Source organism: Narcine bancroftii, chromosome 1, assembly GCF_036971445.1.
Source record: "Narcine bancroftii isolate sNarBan1 chromosome 1, sNarBan1.hap1, whole genome shotgun sequence".
Taxonomy (NCBI): Eukaryota; Metazoa; Chordata; class Chondrichthyes; order Torpediniformes; family Narcinidae; genus Narcine; species Narcine bancroftii.
In genome coordinates, this window is record NC_091469.1 from 123,571,444 (window position 1) to 123,592,676 (window position 21,233).

The following is a 21,233-nucleotide window of genomic DNA, read 5'->3' on the forward strand; positions in this document are numbered from 1 at the left end:
TTTAAACTTTACCCTTCTGAAATCAGTAACAAATATGATTTGATGAATGATATTATGATCATTTAAATATACTGACAATATCTCAGGAAAACAAAGAACACTTGGATTTTCCAATATCACTAGAAGAATTGCAAAAGGCACTAACTTCGTTGGAGCCAGGTAAAGCCCGGGGCCCAGATGGAGTTTTACAAAACATTTTCCAAACAACTTGTCCCACATCTAAGCTTGGCAATGACTGACTCTTTTCGAGAAGGAAAACTAACTCCTTCTTTTAGTGAGGCAGCTATTTCTGTGATTTAATAAAAAAGGCAAAGATCCACAAGAATGTGCCTCCTGCAGACTAATCTCTTTACATAATGTGGACACTTAAGATATTATTAAAAGTTTTAGCATAATTGGTTAGAGAATATCTTACCAGGAATAATTTATTTGGACCAGTCAGATTTTATTAAAAACAGATATTCCTACCAAAATATTCATAGATTATTAAACATTATATATCCACCCTCCATTCATAATTATGAATGTATGTTATCCTTAGATGCTGAAAAAATGTTCGACATAGTGGAATGGGAATTACTTATTCAACACCTTAGTAAAATTTAATTTTGGTCCAGGTTTTATCCATTGGATAAAACGTTTACATGCATCTCCAATGGGCTCAATCACACTAATTCCCAACAATCCAAGTTTTTAAAATTACAACGACAAGGCACAAGACAGGGTTTTCCCCTTAGCCCATAGTGCTGGAACCACTAGCTATTGCTTTGCAAGCAAATCAAGATTTTATGAGTTTGTTTAGAGGACCTATGGAACATAGGCTATCGCTATATGCAGATGACCTTCTACTTTTTATTTCTACCCCCAAGATCTATACCTGGCATACTGTTGCCACTTTCGCCTTTTACCAAGTTCACAAGTCATAAATTTAACCTACACAAGAGTGAACTACTACCATTACTAACTATCCATTCAAAATAGTGAATGAAAAATTTAAATATTTAGGTGTTACGATAACCAAGAACTTTAAAAATCTTTTCAAAGAAATCAAATTAAATTAAACTAAATTTAGTAATCAAACTAAATTAATTCTTTCCGGATGGTCACCACTTTCTTTGACTATGATTGGTCGTATTAATTCAGTTAAAATGAATATTTTACCAAATTTTTTATATTGTGACAGATTATGTTATATTTTATATTGTACATAGATATGTTTTAAAGGAGATAAATAGTGGCAGGTTTTTTAGTGTAGGTCACAAACAAACACTTCACAACACAGATCTCATTTAAAATGCCAGAGCTCTGCTCAAGCCAGACAGTCCAAGCTCCAGGTACCTTAGCAAAAACTTTGAAGAATGCTTATAGAGACTTCACAAGTAGGAGTTAATTGGACATGCTGTGGAGTAAAGGATTATTGTTTTGGAAAGCAACATATGAACGGACTCGGAAGATTAGGTCCGGAGCTGCAGTCTGTCTGAATGCAGTTTGCTGTTCCAAGAGGTTTTCTCTGAGAGAGAGAGATAAAATTCAGTTCTACAGTTCAGCAGCAGCAGGTGGGACTGGAACAGGACAAACTGGCAAGTTTGTGGAAAAAACCACTGTAAATTCTTTATTCAGTCTGTTCAAAGCCCTTGTGGTCTATACATGAAGAGATTGCTGGCTGTGTAATGTTTCACTTGAAATAAGGGAAACCAATAGGAACTCTGTGGTGACCTGAAAGAAAACCTGATGGGGCAATTTTCTTCAGCAAGACAATGAAGTGGCTGATCAGAAGAAATGAGTTTGTGTCCAACGAGCAACAAATCTCTCTCTGAAAACCCACAAGAACCTTCCTGAGCAGTAATCATTTACTTTTCAAGTATCAAAGCCTGGTGAAATTCATAAATGTTAAAGTCTGTGCACAGTTTAATAATTGTGTGCGACCAGTAAATTTGAAGGACAGAGAAGTGAGATTGGACTGCGAATCAAAGAACTTTTCTGAACTTACACACATATTACATACACGTGCACTTAAAATTAGAAGGGGTTAAGTTACGTTAAGTTAATAGTAATAAGTTAGAGTTTGACCCTGTTTTAATGTTTAAAGATAATTAAAAACAACTTTTGTTTAAGTAACTATTTGTCTTGGTGAATTTCTATTGCTGCTGGATTTTGTGGTCCTCTGGGCCCATCACAATATTTATTCCAATCACTACCGATATTTTTTTAGTCCTTTTTTGACAGATTAGACACAATCATTATGTCATATATATGGCAAAAAAAACCTAGACTGAATAAAAGATATCTCTAAAGTACAAGAAATAATGGGGGGCTGGCGCTACCCATTTTTAGACTTTACTACTAGGCTATGAATGTAAGAAATATGTTATTGTTGCTGCATTGTAAAAAGACAGATGGCTGCTCTAACCGGACGGAATGAGATGGAATTGAAATCCCTTAAAAACACTTCTTTATGGGGGATATTGGGATCACTTTTACCTCTCTCTATTTGAAAACTGACAAAAAATTTAATAATGATTAATAATGATGCATAGATTGAAAATTTAAAATCAAGTTAGAAAATTTATTGGAGTTACGGGATTTATAAGCACAAGTCCTATCCCAACTAATTGTTTATTTCAACCTGCTATTTTAGATGCCGGTTTTCAAGAATGGAATCTTTCTGGAATTAAAAGTTTTAAGGATCTTTTTATACAACAAAACTTCATATCTCTACAGCAATTAATGATCAAATTTAATCTATCAAATAATACTTTTTTTTAGGAATTATAAAATTTGACAATTTGTTCATTCCAAGCTTTCAACATCTCCAATTCTTCCAGATCCAAATTTTATTGAACTTTTTGAATTACAATTTGCTCATAAAGGTATAATATCTGCTCTATATTATAAATTATTGAATAAGAAAATAATTTTGCAAATTGGGATTAAAACTGAATGAGAGAATGATCTTTTTCAGATAAAGATTGGACATCAATTTTGGGCTTGATTTACGACTCATCATTGATTCAGTTCAAAATACATTTTTCCAAACTTAAACTTGCTTGAATTTATGTAGCCTCCTAAATCGTAAAAGCATTGGACTGATATTTTTAGAACTTTTTCGACCAATTTTGGGATTAATTTGGATCCAAGTCCAGTCACTGCAAAGTTCGGCTTTTCCAGAGTCAAACATAAAACTATCCTCTAATTAAAGACAGTTTTTAGCATTCTCCATTTTACTAACAAGAAGAGCAATATTTTTTAAATGGAAAGAGGAGTTTCTACCCAGTCACAGACAATGGCTATTAGACATGGTCCTTTTTAAATTTGGAGAAAATTAGACATAATGTTATGAAAATGAAGATTTCCTTTGATAGGACCTGGGGTCCATTTATGGCTTACTTTCACAATTAGACTAATTAGGTCCAATATGGTTGTTACTGGGCATGCATTTTCAGTTCTCCCAAGGCCAATGCTTGATGTTATCTCTACTTACAATATGAATTACAACCTTGGTTGGCATTGGGTTAGATTTTTTTATTTTTTTCTCTTTCTTTACTTCTTATACAACTCTATGTATAAATATAATTAAAAAATAAGTAAACCAGTAGATTAACTCACAACTGGGCCCCTAGGCTGAGCTTTAGTAAGGGAAAGCACCCCTTCTCACTCTACCCTCCTCTTGCTCCCTTTCCCCCCTCACTCCCCCGGGATCCTCTCTCTAATAGAACTCTTGATTGCGAACCACGCTACACCACTTTGAGGTTTATAATTCCCAGTCACCAAGACTTGGGGACACTCCTACTTGCATTGAAGTGACTCAAGTCTTGCGTTTATTATGTGCTGTTCCAGGCTGGAAGCTGCAGCTTCCACAGGCAAAATGGGTGTCTTCCTTATCCATAATTCCCGTATGTAGATTTTTCTGGCGCAGGCAGAGTGGCTCCAGCTGCAAGGGAGATTATGTGTAACGAAGACAGCCATTGTTCAGTATACCCGTGCTCAGGGGTATGTGAAAATTTCAATTCAAAAATTAAAAATTGCGGATAGAATCCTTTGAATTCTAAAACAGAAAAATGTTTTTCTTTTCGATTATATGTTCTAATCGCCAATATACACTTTTATAAGGAATGCACTTTAACAATCTGTTAACTCACAAGATGACCCGTGCCTGCAATATTTAACAATGTGAATTTTTTTTTTTAATTGCTTTGTGTAAGTATAAATTACTACCCATTGTTTTAAAAAATTTTTTTTAAATAACAGATAGCTTCCATAAAATCAGAAGCTGGGACTTGCACTCAGAAACACTGGAAACGTGAGTATAGACTGTGGAAGAAGTGACAACCACCGCCCCCCCCCCCCAACTCACCCAGCACCAAATGCTATCTGTTCACATTCACACGGTGCTGTGGAAATACAGAGCCCTCATCAATGAGAGGGGAGGCAGTGATGCCAGTGGCGACTAGGACAGACGTGCATGCACGCATGCACGCACCTACCCACACACCTTAGCAATCATGGCCTGCCCGTCATGTAGAGGAGCAAGAAGCGACGTGACCAACACTGGAACTAAGGTCAAGTTCCGCGGTGGGACACACCTAACAGGCAGCACGGCAGACTGTTGCAGCCCAAGCCATCCCCAGCACCAATCACCATGGAAGCCCTGGGTGGTATGGCCCCTGGGTGCTTACAGGCCTGGACTTCTGAGCAAATCAACAGGCAAGACAAACCAAAACACCCTCCCCAGAGTAAAACTCCAAAGTCTGCAGACACCATGAAACAATGCTGGAGAAACACACCACAGCAAGTTAAAACAGTGAGCAAAGATATTTGGCAGGCGAGGCAAGGACAGTGGCACCCCCCTTCAAGTAGTGCTCAGGGTATGTGCCATGGCTGCCAAACCCTAGAAATGTCTATGCCCTTGTACGACTCTCTACAAGCTTGATGCCCATTGTTCCGCTGCGAATGGTGGGTGCTATGAGGCACCTCTGGATATGAATAGGACACTGGAGAAGGCTTTTAGGGTGCTGTGTGAAAGAAAAAGTGCATGTCAAGAGAGAGAGAGAGACAGAGAGTTTCATAAAGCAAAATTCTGAACATTAAGGCAGAGATTCTCTACCCTTTACCTTCATGAATTCTCCCCAACTGGTTCCAAGGAGGCAACTCCAATACCTCCCTGAGGAAATGTCAGCAGTGGAGCAGAGCACTCCGCCACAAATCATGAATGTACTTCTGCTGCAAGTGGCAGGCTAGGGGTGGACTGATGATGTCACGGTGACACCGTCAGCCCACGATCCATCATACTCTTCTCTCTCACTCACCCCTCTCCCACCATGACCCTCAGGGCAGGGGCAACCAGCAGGGGCTGTCAGGGGGCAGCTGGGGCAGGCTGTGCCAGCTGCTCCAGTCACCAGCACCTCACTAGGCCGTTTCAGCCTTCAGGGCTGCTTGTCAGCACCAGTGACTCAATAAGCAGCAGAGCAATGGCCATCTACCCTACCCATAATCCCTCACGCAACTGGAACCATTCTGGAAATGCAGAGTGGTTCCAGCTGCGTGAGGGATTATGGGTAATGAAGTCAGCCATTGCTTGGCGCATATGTATGGAGTCATGGCACCTGTAGCCATGCCTCCCGAACACTGCATCAACGCCCCAGCTGACTCCAGGCTGAAATGGGACATCCAAGCAGACTTTTCTGGGCCTGCATGAAAAGGTAAGAAATATCTTTTCTTTCGGCTTTTAGCTAGCCTCCATGTGGAGGCAGACTATGAAAATGCCTAGAGACAATCAGTTTTACTGCAGTAAGTTCGTGGTGAAGGCTGCAAAATTGGAACACTCAGTGTAAGTTTTGAGTTCTGAGTTCAGCCTATTCTAAACCCTTGTAGTCAATTATAAGAGGATGTGACTGGTTAATGTGTTTCTCCTGAAATAGGGGGGAAAAAGAAGAACTCTTTGTGGTAACCTGGTATCTTTTGGAAAAACCCACGAGGGCGCAAGTTTCTTGGGCAAGACACTGAAGTAGCTGATTGAAGGAGATCAGTTTATGTGTGTGCAACGAATAACAAATATCTCTCTCTGAAATCAACATGAACCTTCTTGACCAGTAACAATTTAAGTTACAGCACCAGAGCCTGGTGAAGGTCATAAATGTTAAATTCTGTGCACAGTATGGAAAATTATCTGATACAAGTGAATTTGGAGAAAAGTGAATGACTGGACAGTGAAACAAAAACCTTGCTGAACACATAAGCGTGTGCTTCGAAGGGGGTTAAGTTAATAGTTACAAGTTAAATATTGATCTTATTATTATGTATGAAGAAAATTAAAAACAGATCTTGCGAATTTCTGTTGCTGGTGGTTTTTGGAGTCCTCTAGGCTCGTAACAGCCCCTTCAATCACCAAGTTGAAAAGAATAGAAAAAAATATCATTTTGTTAGCAGGTAATTCCTTATGCACCAAGTAAACATAAATCAAGGAAACAAAAGGAGCCTACCAGGTCTAGGAGCTCTCTCTGCTGGCCAATTTTGGAGCGATTAGGATGCTCATTGATAACAACACAAATGAGAATGTACATAATGTTAAGATCCACCAACCTGATGCAGCAGGCTCTGCAGGAGGAAGTTCCTGCAATTCCCAGAGGCGAACACTGCCATCAACAGAGCAGGAGATCAACTGGCTGAAAAACACCGAAATTTAGATATTATTTTCCAGAATATAGGGCAATCAAAAGCTGTGGCCCAATTACACTGAGGAAAAGCCATTGTTGTTGATATAAAAATAATTTCTCTTGGCACCACCTCTTTATTAAACCAGCAATGCAACGCATATTAAATTCCCTGCAAAAAATCAGTTTAAAATTTTCAAGGCCAATTAAAATACATACATGTAAAATATTTGAGATATATTTCATTTGTAAAGTTCAAAAGTGCAAACTTTAAAAAATTTACTAAAAGTAAAATAAAAACCCTTAATTCAAATTAAGGATATATTCTGAAGAGAATTACAAATTGCAATTCAAGTTAGCATCCATCTGTCTTCTAAATTAGCACAGCAGCTTAATTTTAAAATAAAGACTATGCCAGTATATTTTAAAAGAGAACCCAATAATTATGATTCTGTTGCTTTATCCCAGAATAGATCAATGTAAAATTCATACTTGCATACTTGTTAGGCAACTTCGCAGTATGCAGCACTCGTGAATCGTGTGCCAATTGTTGGGAGGCAATCACAATTTTTGTCTGAAGATTATACACATAAATTCCTGTCCCAACAGCAGCAAAAATGTTCTACAGATAACAAATATAAGAAATTAAAGTGTAACATTCCATAAATATTTAGTTTAATAGCAAAGCCATTTTTTTTAAAAACAGAGTTTTGGGAAACTATTTAGATGGTGATCTGATCAGCCATTTTGTTGCAAATATGAGAGCAATAACAAAAATGCTAATAAGCATTATTTTTAAATTAAGCTGAAGAAAGGGAAAGTAGAAAATAGGCAACTTCAAATGGTTACAATCAAAGCTACTCACAGTAATGCAAGCATAAATTATGTTCATTATTCTTGTCATTAGACTAGCAAGTAGTTCTTTTGGTTCCACTTTTAGCACAATGAAATCAGAATTTTACGTGATTTTTTAAAAAAATTCTGAATAGTAAATGTATAGGCATTACGTCTGAGAGAAGAGTCATCCCTTTTACTTTACCTCTGTATCTGAAGACAGATGGTGAATGGAGGTTTCATGTTGGTATGGAGTTCGGGATATCTTTATCTCAGCTGGTTTGTCAGGCTGCGGACCAGTATTCCAGAACTGAGATTCAAATGCTTTAACTGTCCAGTCTAGTGAATCCCAAATTATTAATTCACCCACATGGGATCCAGTTGCAAACGTATCGTCTATTCATGCAAACAAAAAACATACCATGGCAAGGTCCCAGTGAAAGCAGTAAACAAAATCATTTGACAACAAAATTGTCTGAAGAGCTCTATGTACATCTAATAACAACATGTAGTTAATTTCTTAATAACAAGAAGCAGTTAATTTATTTTTTCCCACGTGATTTTTTTTCTTATAATTCATGATGATACATAATAGGATCTGACAGCAACATCAGGCCTGCAGGCATCAAGAAATATGACTGAATCTCTTCCTGAGATTCCAGCAAGAATAATTTCTATGAAGTATTTATGTAAATTACGTCAGAACTCACTACATGATCAAGTGCAGTCCCACTAATAAAATGGTCTGCTTTGAAAAAATAAAAAAGGCCATTTCCTGTGGTTGACCATGACCACCAGTGACTTAAAATAAAATACTTCAAAATGTTGAACCAGAACTCAATGGCACTAAAATCATCTTAAAAAAAAAATCAAAATATGTTAAAAGGAGACAATCTCATAGGAATCATGAAAACTTAATCCCATTTGCCTGAAATGTAAGTCGATTAAAAATGACAGATAGTGCCTGGGGTCCAATCAAATATTATTTAGAGAAGGGAATCTGGCCTAGAGTCAGAGTCTGGCCCCCAAACTCAAGACAATGTGAATGAATTTTAATCCACCTTCTAAAGTACTCGATCAAAGCACTCAAATTTTCCCAAACAGACAAGACCATTCATCCTTGTAAACCAAACCTAATCAATGATCAGTTACCTGATGTGCCAAAATTGGGACAACCAACAATCCAGTCAGGTACACCCACCCCAAGCTGACATACATTCCACTTGACCAGCAAAACAAAAGTAATCTCTTCTTTTTTGTCTCTTTTTCCTTCTAACAACTTCATGCCAAATCGCTGGCACAGTGGAAAACTCTGGAAAGTGACTCATGAATAGATTTTCAGTTAACAACATCTGCACGCCCTCTAATAACCTCCGCTCCTCAATTAGAAACAAGATGTGTGCATCCTAATATCCAAGCAGCTTTTAATTCTCACTGCAAAATACTTAAGACTTCAACTGAGAAAACATTCAAAATAAGTAAATTATCAAATTTTGTCTTGGTTTATCTCAGAGCAAGGATTTTTCAACTTTCTCTCCCTTACTAGGTGTAATGATCCTACTTGGTCAAGTTCTGGAAGAGTGAGAGCCAAAAGAGAACAAGACACTTTTGAGTTGCTTAACTTCATGCCTAACATTCATCTGCCATATATTGTAGATGAAAAGAATAAAGTTGGCAACCATTCTTTCTCATGATCAAAAAGGATGAACTAGATAATACAGATTTAAAATGTTAATCAGGTTATTTTTCGTTAACTATAGGTAAAATATAACTAACTATATCAGTGACCAAACACCATACAGCCAGGGTGAACCAGAAACCATGGCTAGATGCGGAGATTTATGGAGTACTTAGAGCTCATGACACTGCTTTCAGGTCAGGCAATAAGATAGCATTGAGAACAGCAAGGGCCAAATTTTCCTGAGCAATCAGGAAGGCAAAGCATGGGTACGCACAGAAAATCCACAGACAGCTATGCAACGTGAGGTCTATGTAGCAAAGTATTAAAACCATATGGACCACAAGTCAACCTTGCATGTCAGTAAATAACGACCCTCCCTTCCTGACAGGCTGAACATCTCCTAAGCACGGTTCAATGTGGAAAACAACGGCACCAAAGAAAGCCCCCACCCCCTCTGAGGAACAGGCATCCTGCATAACAGCAGCAGAAGTGAAGAGGATCCTATCCAGGGTGAATCCTCTCAAAGCAGCAGGACCAGATAACATACCTGGTTGGGTTCTGAGGGACTGTGCGGACCAGCCAAGGACACAACAGACATCTTCAAAATCTCACTTTAATAGGATTTAAGGCAAACATCATAATCCCAGCGCTCAAGAGAGCGACAGTAGCTGGACTAAATTACTAGTGTCCAGTGGCACTGATCCCCCAAGATCATAAAGTGCTTTGAGCAACTGCTAAAGGAGCACATTAAAGAGCGCCAATCAGCGAGAATGAAGCTATTCCAGGTTGCCTGTCAGCCAAACCAAGCCACAAATGATACAACAGCCCTGACCCTCCACTTCATCCTGACCCTTCACTTCATCTACTTCAGCTCAGCATTCAACACGTTCATATGACTGAAGCTGGTGGATAAACTGTCCTTGCTGGGACACAGTACCACTCTTTGCATCTGGATCCTGAATTTCTTGATTGAAAAGCCACAGTCCATCCAAGTTGGCAGCAAAACGTCAAGCCCCATCACAGTGAGCTTTGATGCACCTCAGGGCTGCATGCTCAGCCTGCTGTTGTTCACACACTGCTATCTCACCACTCTACTGCCAGGTTCAGCTCCAACAGAATCATCAAGTGAACACAACGGTAGTTGGCGTCATTGGCAACAATGATGAGCCAGCTGACAGAGAGGACATTGATAGGCTTGTACAGTGGTGCAAGAGCAACAACCTGAATCTCAACATGGACAAGACAAAAAGAGATGATTGTGGTCTTCAAGAGAATGAACTCAGTCCCCAGTACATATTAAAGGCTCCGTCATAGAGAGTTTGCGAAGCACAAAGTTCCTTGGCATCCATTTAAAGAACAATCTATCCTGGACCCCCAACACCTCCTCATTAGTCAGGAAGATGTAGCAGCACCTACACTTCTTAAGGAGGATGACGAGGGCAAGACTGCAGCCACCACCCTAATAACATTCTACAGGAGCACAATAGAAAGCATACTAGCTAAATGCATTATAGGGTGGAATGGTAGCTGCAAAGAAGGGTGAATAAAACTGCTGAGATCACTGGGGGTCTCCCCTCCCTCTATGGATGACATCTACCTGGAACAGTGCTTAAAGAGGGCTCAAAGAATCACCGAGGACACCGCAATCATCGGCAGAATCCAGGCAGCAATGAGGAAGACAATGATTCCAAACATCCCGCGAAAGCAACAAAGGAGTTGTTCAAAGCTAAAAACTGGACAATTCTTGAATGACCAAGTCAGTCACCCTATCTAAACTCAACTGAGCATGCTTTCCATGTGGTGAAGAGAAAACATAAAGGGACAAGCCCTCCAAAACAAGCAGGAGTTGAAGATGGTTGCAGTGGAGGCCTGTCAGAGCATCGCCTGAGAAGATACTCAGCTCCTGGTGATGCCTATGAATCACAGACTTCAAGCATGCAAGGGATATGTAACAAAGTACTAAACATGACTACTTTAATATACTTACCATTGCTATGTACCAAATATTATGATGCCCTAAAATGAGGGGACTATGTATAAAAAGTGCTGTAATTTCCACATAGTCAAACTAAAATGTATGGAAATATCTTTTAATAAAATCTGGAATGTGCACTTTATTCACATGTAAATTGTTTGATTAAAAATTTATAACTGTGGAGCACAGGGACAAATAAAGGAAAATAAATGTCTGTCTCAAACATTATGGAGGGCACTTTATGTCGTTTGTGTGTAGGGTGTACTGTGTGTCTGGTGCACTATGGAGCGGAGATGTGCTGTTTTGTCGGGTCCATAAATCTTCGTCCGCGAAGCCAAGCCAAAGAAGTATACATGTATAATCAGATGACAATAAACTATGTTGAGCTTGAACTATATCATGAATTAGGAACCTGAAACATTGCAAGTCAGCTCATTTGAATAACTATTCAATCATCAAAAGAGCTTTGATCTCACTTTTGAGGGGAAATGTGTATAATCTGTGAGCAGCTCAAATTTTAAAACGTAGACATAAGTAATAGACTGAGGAAAATTAGCCATAATAAAGTCTCAAATTTGCAGATTTTTGGTTGGTGTTGAAAGTCTCACAAATCACAAGATGATCATGTAGAGGGACGAAGCAGTTTCCAAAGAAACAAAAAAACATCACTCAATTAATGTAGAACAGACAAGTCTGCAAAGTCATCTTTAATTACAATTTAACTCAAAACTACCAAATGTCTCAGAGCTGACAAGGTGTGAGAAAATGATACCTTTCAACTCATTTCCACTTTATTGTTTGCTATCTCATAACCCCACATAACTACTTCTATGCAGTAAACCTCTAGGTTGCTTTCTCATGCATTACAAAATCAAATAATTTAATGAATCGCAGAAAAGTTTGCCATCACACAACACTTGAGAGAAAAATAAGTTGAATCATCATTCAGGAGAGCAAGTTTCCTTTGTGTATCTTTAGTAGGTTTCCCTTCTAAGTTTAAATAACAAAATGTAATCTATGATACTACTCAGCAAACCCTTTCAAGCATCTCAACAATAAGAAAAACAAGGAAGAAAGTTTTGGTCGTCCCTTTACAGGTTGAATGTGGAGGCTTTGGATGGGTATGGTTTATAAGAAGAGAATGGAGATAACATAACATAACATAACAATTTACAGCACGGAAACAGGCCATTAGGCCCTTCTAGTCCGCACCAAACCAAACACCCCTCTCTAGTCCCACCTCCCTGCACAATGCCCATAACCCTCCATCTTCTTCTCATCCATATACCTGTCCAACCTTTTCTTAAATAATACAATTGACTCCGCCGCCACTATTACTCCCGGAAGCTCATTGTTTAGATTGAGTTTCTAAAAGCATAAGAGGCAATGGGAAAGTTAACAGGCATAGGGAACCTTGGTTTTCAAGGGATATTGGCAATCTGGTTAAGAAAACAAAGGAGATGTATAACAAGTATAGGCAACAAAGAGCTAATTAGGTACTTGAAGAGAACAAAAAAAACGAAGAAAATACTCAAGTAAGAAAATCAGGAAGGCAAAAAGACACAAGGTTGCTCTGCCAGATAATTTGGTAAACCTGAAGGGGTTTTATAAGTATATTAAGAGTAAAAGGATTGTGAGGGACAAAATTGGTCCCCTGGAGAATCAGAGAGGTCAACTATGTGTAGAGCCTCACAGTTTTTTTTTAAATCAGTATTTACTCAGGAAGCAGGCATAGTGCATAAGGAAGGAAGGGAAACAAACAGAAGAGTCATGGAACAGATGAAGATTAAGGAGGAAGAGATGGTTGCTGCCTTACTTACAGGGAATAAAGTAGATAAATCACCTGGGCCAGATATAATATTCCCTCGTACTTTGAGGGAGACTAGTGTAGAAATTTCAGGGGCCCTGGCTGATATATTCAAAATGTCCTTGGCCATGGGAGAGGTGCCAGAGAATTGAAGGGTAATGCAGTGAATTGAATCAGCAAGTTTGCTGATGACACAAAGATAGGAGGCGTGTGCACAGTGAGGAAGATTTTCAAAGCTTGCAGAGGGAGAATGGGCCAATAAAAAATGGGAGATGGAGTTTAATGTAGACAAGTGTGAGGTAATTAATTTTGGAAGGGCAAACCAAGGTAGGAGATATACAGTTAATGATAGGGCACTGAGGAGTGCGGCGGAGCAGAGAGATTTAGGAATACAAATACATTCTTCCCTGAAGGTGGCTTGGCATATGGACAGGTATTTCAGTAACTTGGCCTTTATAAATTAAAAGTGTTGAGTAAAGGAGTTGGGATGTTATATTGACTTTGCTTAAGACATTGGTGAGGCCAAATTTGGAATATTATGTGCAGTTCTGGGTGCCTAACTACAGGAAAAATATCAATAAGATTGAAAGAATGCAGAGAAGATGTACTATGATATTACCAGGTCTTCAGGAGTGGAGTTACAGGGAAAGATTAAACAGGTTAGGACTTTATTCCAGCAAAAAAGAATGAGGGGAGATTTGATAGAGGTTTACAAGATTTTGAGAGCTAAAGACAGAGTGGATGCAAATAAGCTTTTTCCACTTAAATTGGAGGAGATAAATACGAGAGGTCATAGTTTTAAACTGAAAGAGGTTTAGGGGGAACCTCTTCACTCAAAGACTGGTGGGAGTGTGGAATGAGCTGCCATCTGAAGTGGTGAAAGCAGGCTTGATCATGTGTTTTAAGAATAAATTGGATAGATACATGGATGGGAGATGCCTGGAAGAATGGGAGCAGGTCAATGAGACAGACTAGAGGGGCTGAATGGCCTGTATTCTGTGCTTAGCGTTCTATGCATAGACAGGGTAGTAATCAGATCCTTTACCCCCAAGCAAAAAATGTTAAATAGTAGAGGACATGCACTTAAGATTGCAATTGGGGGTTGGGGGAAAGAAAAATGAGAAGTTTAAAGGGGGTGTGTGGCCCAACTTTAGTTTTACAGGCTGGTGAATCATGTGTAAGCAGCAAATATTTAGTTTAATTTTGTATCATGCAAGGCAAAGACATAGTGAGCAAAGGGACCTGCTCCTGTGCTGTTTCTATGCTCTAAAACTCACCAGTATAAATTTACAATTTAAACAGGAAAAATCCGCAGACACTGTGATTCTAGTGCTGGAGAAACTCAGCATAACGCAGCATCAATAGGAAGTAAAGGGTCACCAAAATTTATAGCGCAAGCCCTTTGTCAGAGTATGAGCAAAAAGTAAGTAGGTGCCTTCTACTTTTTGCTCATAAATTTATGATTTTATGTCAAGTTGCTACAACTTCTTAGGTCAGTGATGGGCAATCTATTGGAGAAGATTCATGAGCAATTAGAGAAGCATAGTCTTCTCAGAGATAGTCAGCATGGCCTTGTGAGGGGCAGGTCATGCCTGAAGCCTAACTGAGTTTTTCTTTTTCCAAAGAAATGGAAGAATATAGGGCAGTGGATGTGGTGCATATGGACCTTAGTAAGACATTTGACAAGGAGGAGGGTCATCAAGAAGGTCAAGAAGCATACAATCCATGAAAACTTGGTTGCGTAGATTTGGAATTGGCTTGTCTACAGAAGGGAGATGATGGTACTAGTTAGGATGCATTCTGCCTGGAGGTTGGTGACTAATGGTATTCTGCAGGGGTCTGTTCTAGGACCACTGTTCTTTGTGAATGAAAAAGTGGAGAGATGGGTCAGTAAATGTACAGATGACACAAAGGTTGGAAGTGTTAAGGATAGTATAGAAGGTTGTCATAGATGGCAATGGGTTGTAGACAGGATGGATAAATGGCAGATGGAGTTCAATCTGTATAAGTATGAACTGATAGACTTTGGAGAGTCGCACTTGTTTAATTTCAGTATTCTACGGTCAAACAAAGGAAATTTGAGAGTATGTCCACAGATCCTTCAAGGATGCCATGCAAATTGATAGGATGGTTAAGAAGGTGTATGCTTTGTTGGCCAACATTACTCAGGGGACTAAGGTCAAGAGCCACAAGGTAATGCTGCAGCTAGAAAATTCTGGTTATACTACTCTTAAGAGTAGTGTGTTCAGTTCTGGTTGCCTCATTATAGGAAGGATGTGGAAGCTTTAGAGTGCAGATGAGATTTATCAAGATGATGCCTTGATTTTAGAACATTTACGAAACAATATTGACCAAGCTGGAGCTTTTCTCTTTGGAGTGACAGAAGATAAGAGTGGACTTATCAGAGGTATTCAAGATTATGTGTGGCATAGATATGGTGGACTGGCAGCACCTTTTATCCCAGGGTGACAATAATAAATACCAGAGGACATCAGTTAAGGTGATGAAGAAAAATTTAGGGGAGACATCAGAGGTAAGTTTTATACATAGAGAATGGTGGGTGCCTGGAATATATTGCTGGAGATTGTGGTGAGGCTGGTAATAATAGAGAAATTAAAAGCCTCTGAGACAGGCAAATAATAGACCAGCAGTTTCAATTCAGCCCCTTCCATTTCTCTCCTTCCCTATCCCTCTGTCTTCTCTGCTCCAGCTCTCCACCCCCTTCCCTCTTCATTCAGAGAGCTGCCCCCTCCCTGTCACTTCTCCCATTTTTTTCTTCGGCCCTCCTACCCATATCCATCTATGAGATCTTGCTTGTTGGCCTGTGCTCCTCCTGCCCCTCTTCCCTCATCTCACACAATTTTATTCAGGCACTCATCTTCTTTCTGCTTATATTTTGATGAAGAGCTCGGACCAAAATGTTGGTTATATGCCTTTACTTCCGAAGGATGCTGCACGAGTTTCTATAGTACTTTTGTGTATTACACTACAATCACAGCATCTGCAAAATTTTCTGTTTAAATAGAGGGATATGGACTGTGAAATTGGGAAGGATTAGATTGATGTGGCGTAGGTTTCTATAGCTTGGCATAATATCATGGGCTGTTCCATGTTCTTATCACATGATATTAAAAAATACAATAACTAATCAATAATCGCCTGCAAATTGAAGAACAAAACACAAATGGAATAAAAAGCTTTCCATTGCAAGGGTTTCAAATATATTAGGACTTCCAAAGATATCTTTGCAACATTTAATCACATGATAAAAGTAATTACGGTGGCCTAATAAAATAATTAATTTCCATTCAAAAACCTTCAGCAACCTCAACTCTGAAATAAAAAAAATCATATAATCCACACTTTCAGATTATTCCTTCCTCTTTTTTCACCACTATCACCCTCCCACAGCACTGTGCAACCTTCCCCCAACTCCCCAGTATAAAATTCACGCCAATAGGATTTATTTAAATATTTGCATTCATACTTTGGATTTTGAGATTTAAGAACAGACAACCCCTTCCATCCACAATGATGTCATATTAAATAAATTCACACTTGCTTGCCCATCATCTGCATCCCTCATTTCCCTGCCCATTCATCGGTGTCAGCTTCTACTTCCTCCAAGCATTTACCATTCTGTGTGGAAAACAATGCAACATCCAAATATCTTTTAATCTTACCCCTCTAACCTTAAACCTATGCCTTCAACACTTGACATTTCCACTCTGGAAGAAAAAGACAGATTATCTACTCTATCTAAGATTCTCATAATTTTATACCTGGGGTTATCAGTAACTGATTTATAAAATCCAGTTTTATGCAAATTCACTGATATATTTTTAGGCTTCTGTTCAACCTAGTAACATTAACAATGATAATAATGTTTCGTGATAAGATGTGCACATCCACATCTGCCTACTGAAAAGTGTTTTTGATCTGTCGGACTAGATGTACTATATCAGATTTTTTTTCCAGAGTATATACGTGACATCACATACAACCCTGTATTCAATGTACAGTGCCCTCCATAATGTTTAGGACAAAGACATTTTTTCCTTTATTTGCCCCTGTGCTCCATAGTTTTAAATTTGTAATCAAACAACTTACATGTGAATAAAGCGCACATTCGAGATTTTATTAAAAGGTATTTCCGTACATTTTAGTTTGAGCATGTAGAAATTACAGCACTTTTTATACATAGTCCCCTCATTTTAGGGCATCGTAATATTTGGGACATAGCAATGGTATGTATATTAAAGTAGTCATGTTTAGTACTTAGTTGCATATCCATTGTATGCAATGATCGTTTGAAATCTGTGATTCGCAGACATCACCAAGTGATGAGAATCTTTTCTGGTGATGCTCTGCCAAGCCTCGACCACAGCCATTTTCAACTCCCGCTTATTTCAGGGGCCTATCCCATTAAGTTTTCTCTTCAGCATATGGAGGTATGCTCAATTGGGTGACTGACTTGGCCATTCAAGAATAGTCCAGTTTTTAGCTTTGAAAAACTCCTTTGTTGCTTTACCAGGATGTTTGGGATCATTGTCTTGCTGTAGGATGAAGTGCCATCCAATGAGTTTGGAGGCATTTGCCCGAGTAGATGTTTCAATAAGATGTTTCTTCCACTCAAGAGTTCATTTTGCCACTGCTACCAGCAGTTATAGCCATAGAAGTGGTAAACATAGATGCTTTGGATCTTGGGCAGTTCCTTTATGCCTCTGCACTTTGCTCTTGCTATCAATCTGATAAAGTTAATCTTGGTTTCATCTGTCCACAAGACCTCTTTTCAGAATCCTGCAGGCTCTTTTAAATAATTCTTGGCAAACTGTAATCTGGCCATCCTGTTTCTGTGGCTAAGTAGTGGTTAGCAACTTGCAGTGTAGACTCTGTATTTCTGTTCATGAAGTTTTCTGCGGGAAGTAGTCATTGACACATCCACATCTGCCTACTGAAAAGTGTTTTTGATCTGTCGGACAGGGATTTGGGGATTTTTCTTCATTATTAAGAGAATTCTTCTGTCATCAAAAATATTTAAAATGTCCCTAGCCACAGGTGTGATGCCAGAGGAGTGGAGGGTAGCTCACGTTGTTCCATTGTTTAAAAAAGACTCCAAAAGTAACCCTGGAAATTAGAGGCCAGTGAATCTGTCGTCAGTAGTAGATAAATTATTGAAAGGTATTACAAGAGATCTGGTATAAAATTATTTCGATAGCCAGAAACTGATTAGGAATAGCAAACATGGCTTTGTGCATCGTAGGTCCTGTTTAACCAAATTTATAGTTTTTCGAGGAGGCTACCAAGAAACTTGAAGGAAATTGTCTACATGGACTTTAGTAAGGTCTTTGACAAGGACCCGCATGGGAGGTTAGTCAGGAAGGTACAAGAGCTAGGTATTCATGGTAAAGTAATGAACTGGATCCGACAAAGGCTGGATGGGAGAAGCCAGAGAGAAGATTGCTTCTCAGATTGGAGGCCTATGACTAGTGGTGTGCCTCAGGGATCAGTACTGGGACCATTATTGTTTTTCATCCATATCAATGATCTGGATGATAATGTGGTCAATTGGATCAGCAAGTTTATAGATGTCACTAAGATTGGAGGTGTTGAGGACAGCGAAGAGGGATCTGGACCAGCTGGAAAAATAAGCTGAAAAATGGTGATGGAATTTAATGCAGACAAGTGTGAGGTGTTGCATTTTGGAAGGAAAAACCATGAAAGGACGTACACAGTGAATGGTAGGGCACTGAGGAATGCGGTAGAACAGACACCTGGAAATATAGATACTTAATTCCCTGAAAGTGATGTCACAGGTGGACAGGGTTATAAAGAGAGCTTTTGACATATTGGCCTTCATAAATAAAAGAATTGATTGGGATGTTATGGTAAAGTTGTATAAGACATTGGTGAGGCCAAATTTGGAGTATTGTGTTCAGTTTTGGCCTCCTAATTACAGGAAAGAAATCAATAAGGTAGAAAGAGTGCCACGAAGATTTACTCAGATGTTGCCCAGACTTCACTAACTGAGTTACAGGAAAAGGTTAAAAGGTTAGGACTTTATTCCCTGGAGCATAGAAGAATGAGGGGAGATTTAATAGAGGTATTTAAAATTATGAGATGGATGGACAGAGTAAATGTAGATAGGTTTTTTCCACTGAGGGTAAGTGAGATACAAATCAGTGGACATGGGATAAGAGTTAAAGGGGAAAAATTTAGGGGGAACATCTTCACACAGAGTGGTAGGACTGTGGAATGAGCTGCCAGTTGAGGTGGTGAATGCAGGGTCAATTTTAACATTTAAGAAGAATTTGGACAGGTACATGGATGGGAGATGATAAGTTACACATGTCACTTTGCAAAGTTGAAGAGGAAGCAGGACTAAAAGACAAACACCTGAAGACAGCCAAGATGTCAGCCTCGATGACTCCCTGTATGAGTGGTTTGTTCAAGCTCAGAATGCCTTCCAATTTCTGGTCCTATTCTCAAATAAAGCTGAGATGTTTGACAAGCAGATCAATGGAGAAACCTCAGAGTTCAAAGCTAGCAATGAGGTTGAAAACTTCAACAACAACCTTGCTTCAATGTAACCAAAACCAAGTAGCTGATTGTTGACTTCAGGAATGGAAAACCAGAGGTGCACAATCCAGTGATCATTGGGAGAATCAGAGATGGAGAAGGTGAGCAAATTTATCTCGGATGATCTTTCCTGGCACCAGCACACTAATGGCATTGTGAAGAAACCTCATCAGCGCCTCTACTTCATCAAGAGTTTGAGAAGATTTGGTATGATAATGGAAACCCTAGCAAACTTTTACAGATGTGTACTGGAAATTGTGCTAACCATTTCCCCTTTTCATACAATCCACTACCGTGGTATCGTCAGCGAATTTGTAGATGGTGTTGTTGTCTCACTGAGCCACACAGACAAAGGTGTACAGTGAATAGAGCAGGGGCTAAGAACACAGCCCCGTTGTGCTCCATAGTGATGGAGATTGTGGATTAATTTGCCATTAATTTAAGTAACAACAGCGTTAGGGTGATTAAAACATAGAACAGTATAGCACAGAAAGCAGTCCCTCTGGCCCATGTGCTGTACCGGTCATGATGCCTAAATTAAACTAAGGCTCAAGCTGTTTACACATGATACATATCCCTCTATTCCCTGTATTTTCATCAGTCTTTCCAAAAGTCTCTTTAAATGCTACTATTTTATCTGCTTCCACCACTACTCCTAGCAGCCCATTCCAGGCACCTAGTAATTCAGTGCAGAAAAAAACTTACCTTGAACATCTCCTTTGAACCCCCCCACTCATTTTAAATGTCCTCTATTACTGGGGAGACACAAGAGACTGCAGATGTTGGAAACTGAAGCCAAAAACATTCTGCTCAAGGAACTCAGTAGTTTGAGCAGCATCTGTACTTTGCAACATTGTTCTCAGAGAAATCCATTTAATTTAATCAGTGGTCTTGATGAATGGCTCCTGACTGAAAAAAAACGACAACTCTTTTTCTCCAACAGATGCTCCTTCACTCACTGAGTTCCTTCTCTATTCTGTGGCATTTTTATCCCAGGAAAAATATTCATGCTTCCTGCACTATCAATGTCTCCCAGAATTTATATTTAAAATAAAAACTTCTATCAGGTCTCCCCTTAACTTCCAGCACTCCACAGAAAAAAAACCCAAGTTTGTCCAACTTCTCCCCGAAGCTCATATCAGGCAACATAGTTGTAAATCTCTTTAGTATCCTTCCAAAGTCTCCACATTCTTCCTGTAATGGGATATCAAACAAATAAAAGAATACACTTATCGATTATAGATATCTCAGGAACTCTTATGTAATCTGGGAACTATCAGTATTTCTACTAGATTTATATTCAGATTTAAATTTATTGTCAGAATACATACATGACATCACATTCAACCCTGAGATTTCTTTTTCCTGTGGGTGCGGCAGAATTACCACTAAATGGTATTGCAAAAAATAAACTGTACACAGCGTAAACATGTACACAAAGATTTGTAAACTGATAACAAATGTAAACAAACTGACTGTGCAATACAAAGAAAACAAAAAGAAAATTAAAAAGTGCACAAGAGTCCTTAAATGAGTCTCTGATTGAATTTATCATTGAGGAGTCTGATGGTGGAGGGGTAGCAGCTATTCCTGAACCTGATGGTATGAGCCTTGTGGAACCTATACCTCTTTCCTGATGTCAGCATCAAGAACAGAGCATGTTCTGGGTGGTGAGGCTCTTTGATGATTGCTGCTGCTCTCCGACAG

At 39.1% G+C, this 21,233-nt stretch overlaps 1 protein-coding gene across 2 annotated transcripts in view; it reads right to left on the reverse strand.

The window, feature by feature from the left end:
* The window catches only part of wdr41 (WD repeat domain 41), a 72,356-nt gene that overhangs the window by 4,359 nt on the left and 46,764 nt on the right, over positions 1-21,233 (reverse strand). For both annotated transcript variants that reach the window (XM_069938073.1, XM_069938064.1), the window contains exons 10-12: positions 7,690-7,880; positions 7,151-7,272; positions 6,580-6,662 (exon numbers count right to left, since the gene is read on the reverse strand). In XM_069938073.1, the coding sequence (XP_069794174.1) occupies positions 6,580-6,662; positions 7,151-7,272; positions 7,690-7,880 (396 nt within the window). The remainder of the gene's footprint in view (positions 1-6,579; positions 6,663-7,150; positions 7,273-7,689; positions 7,881-21,233) is intronic.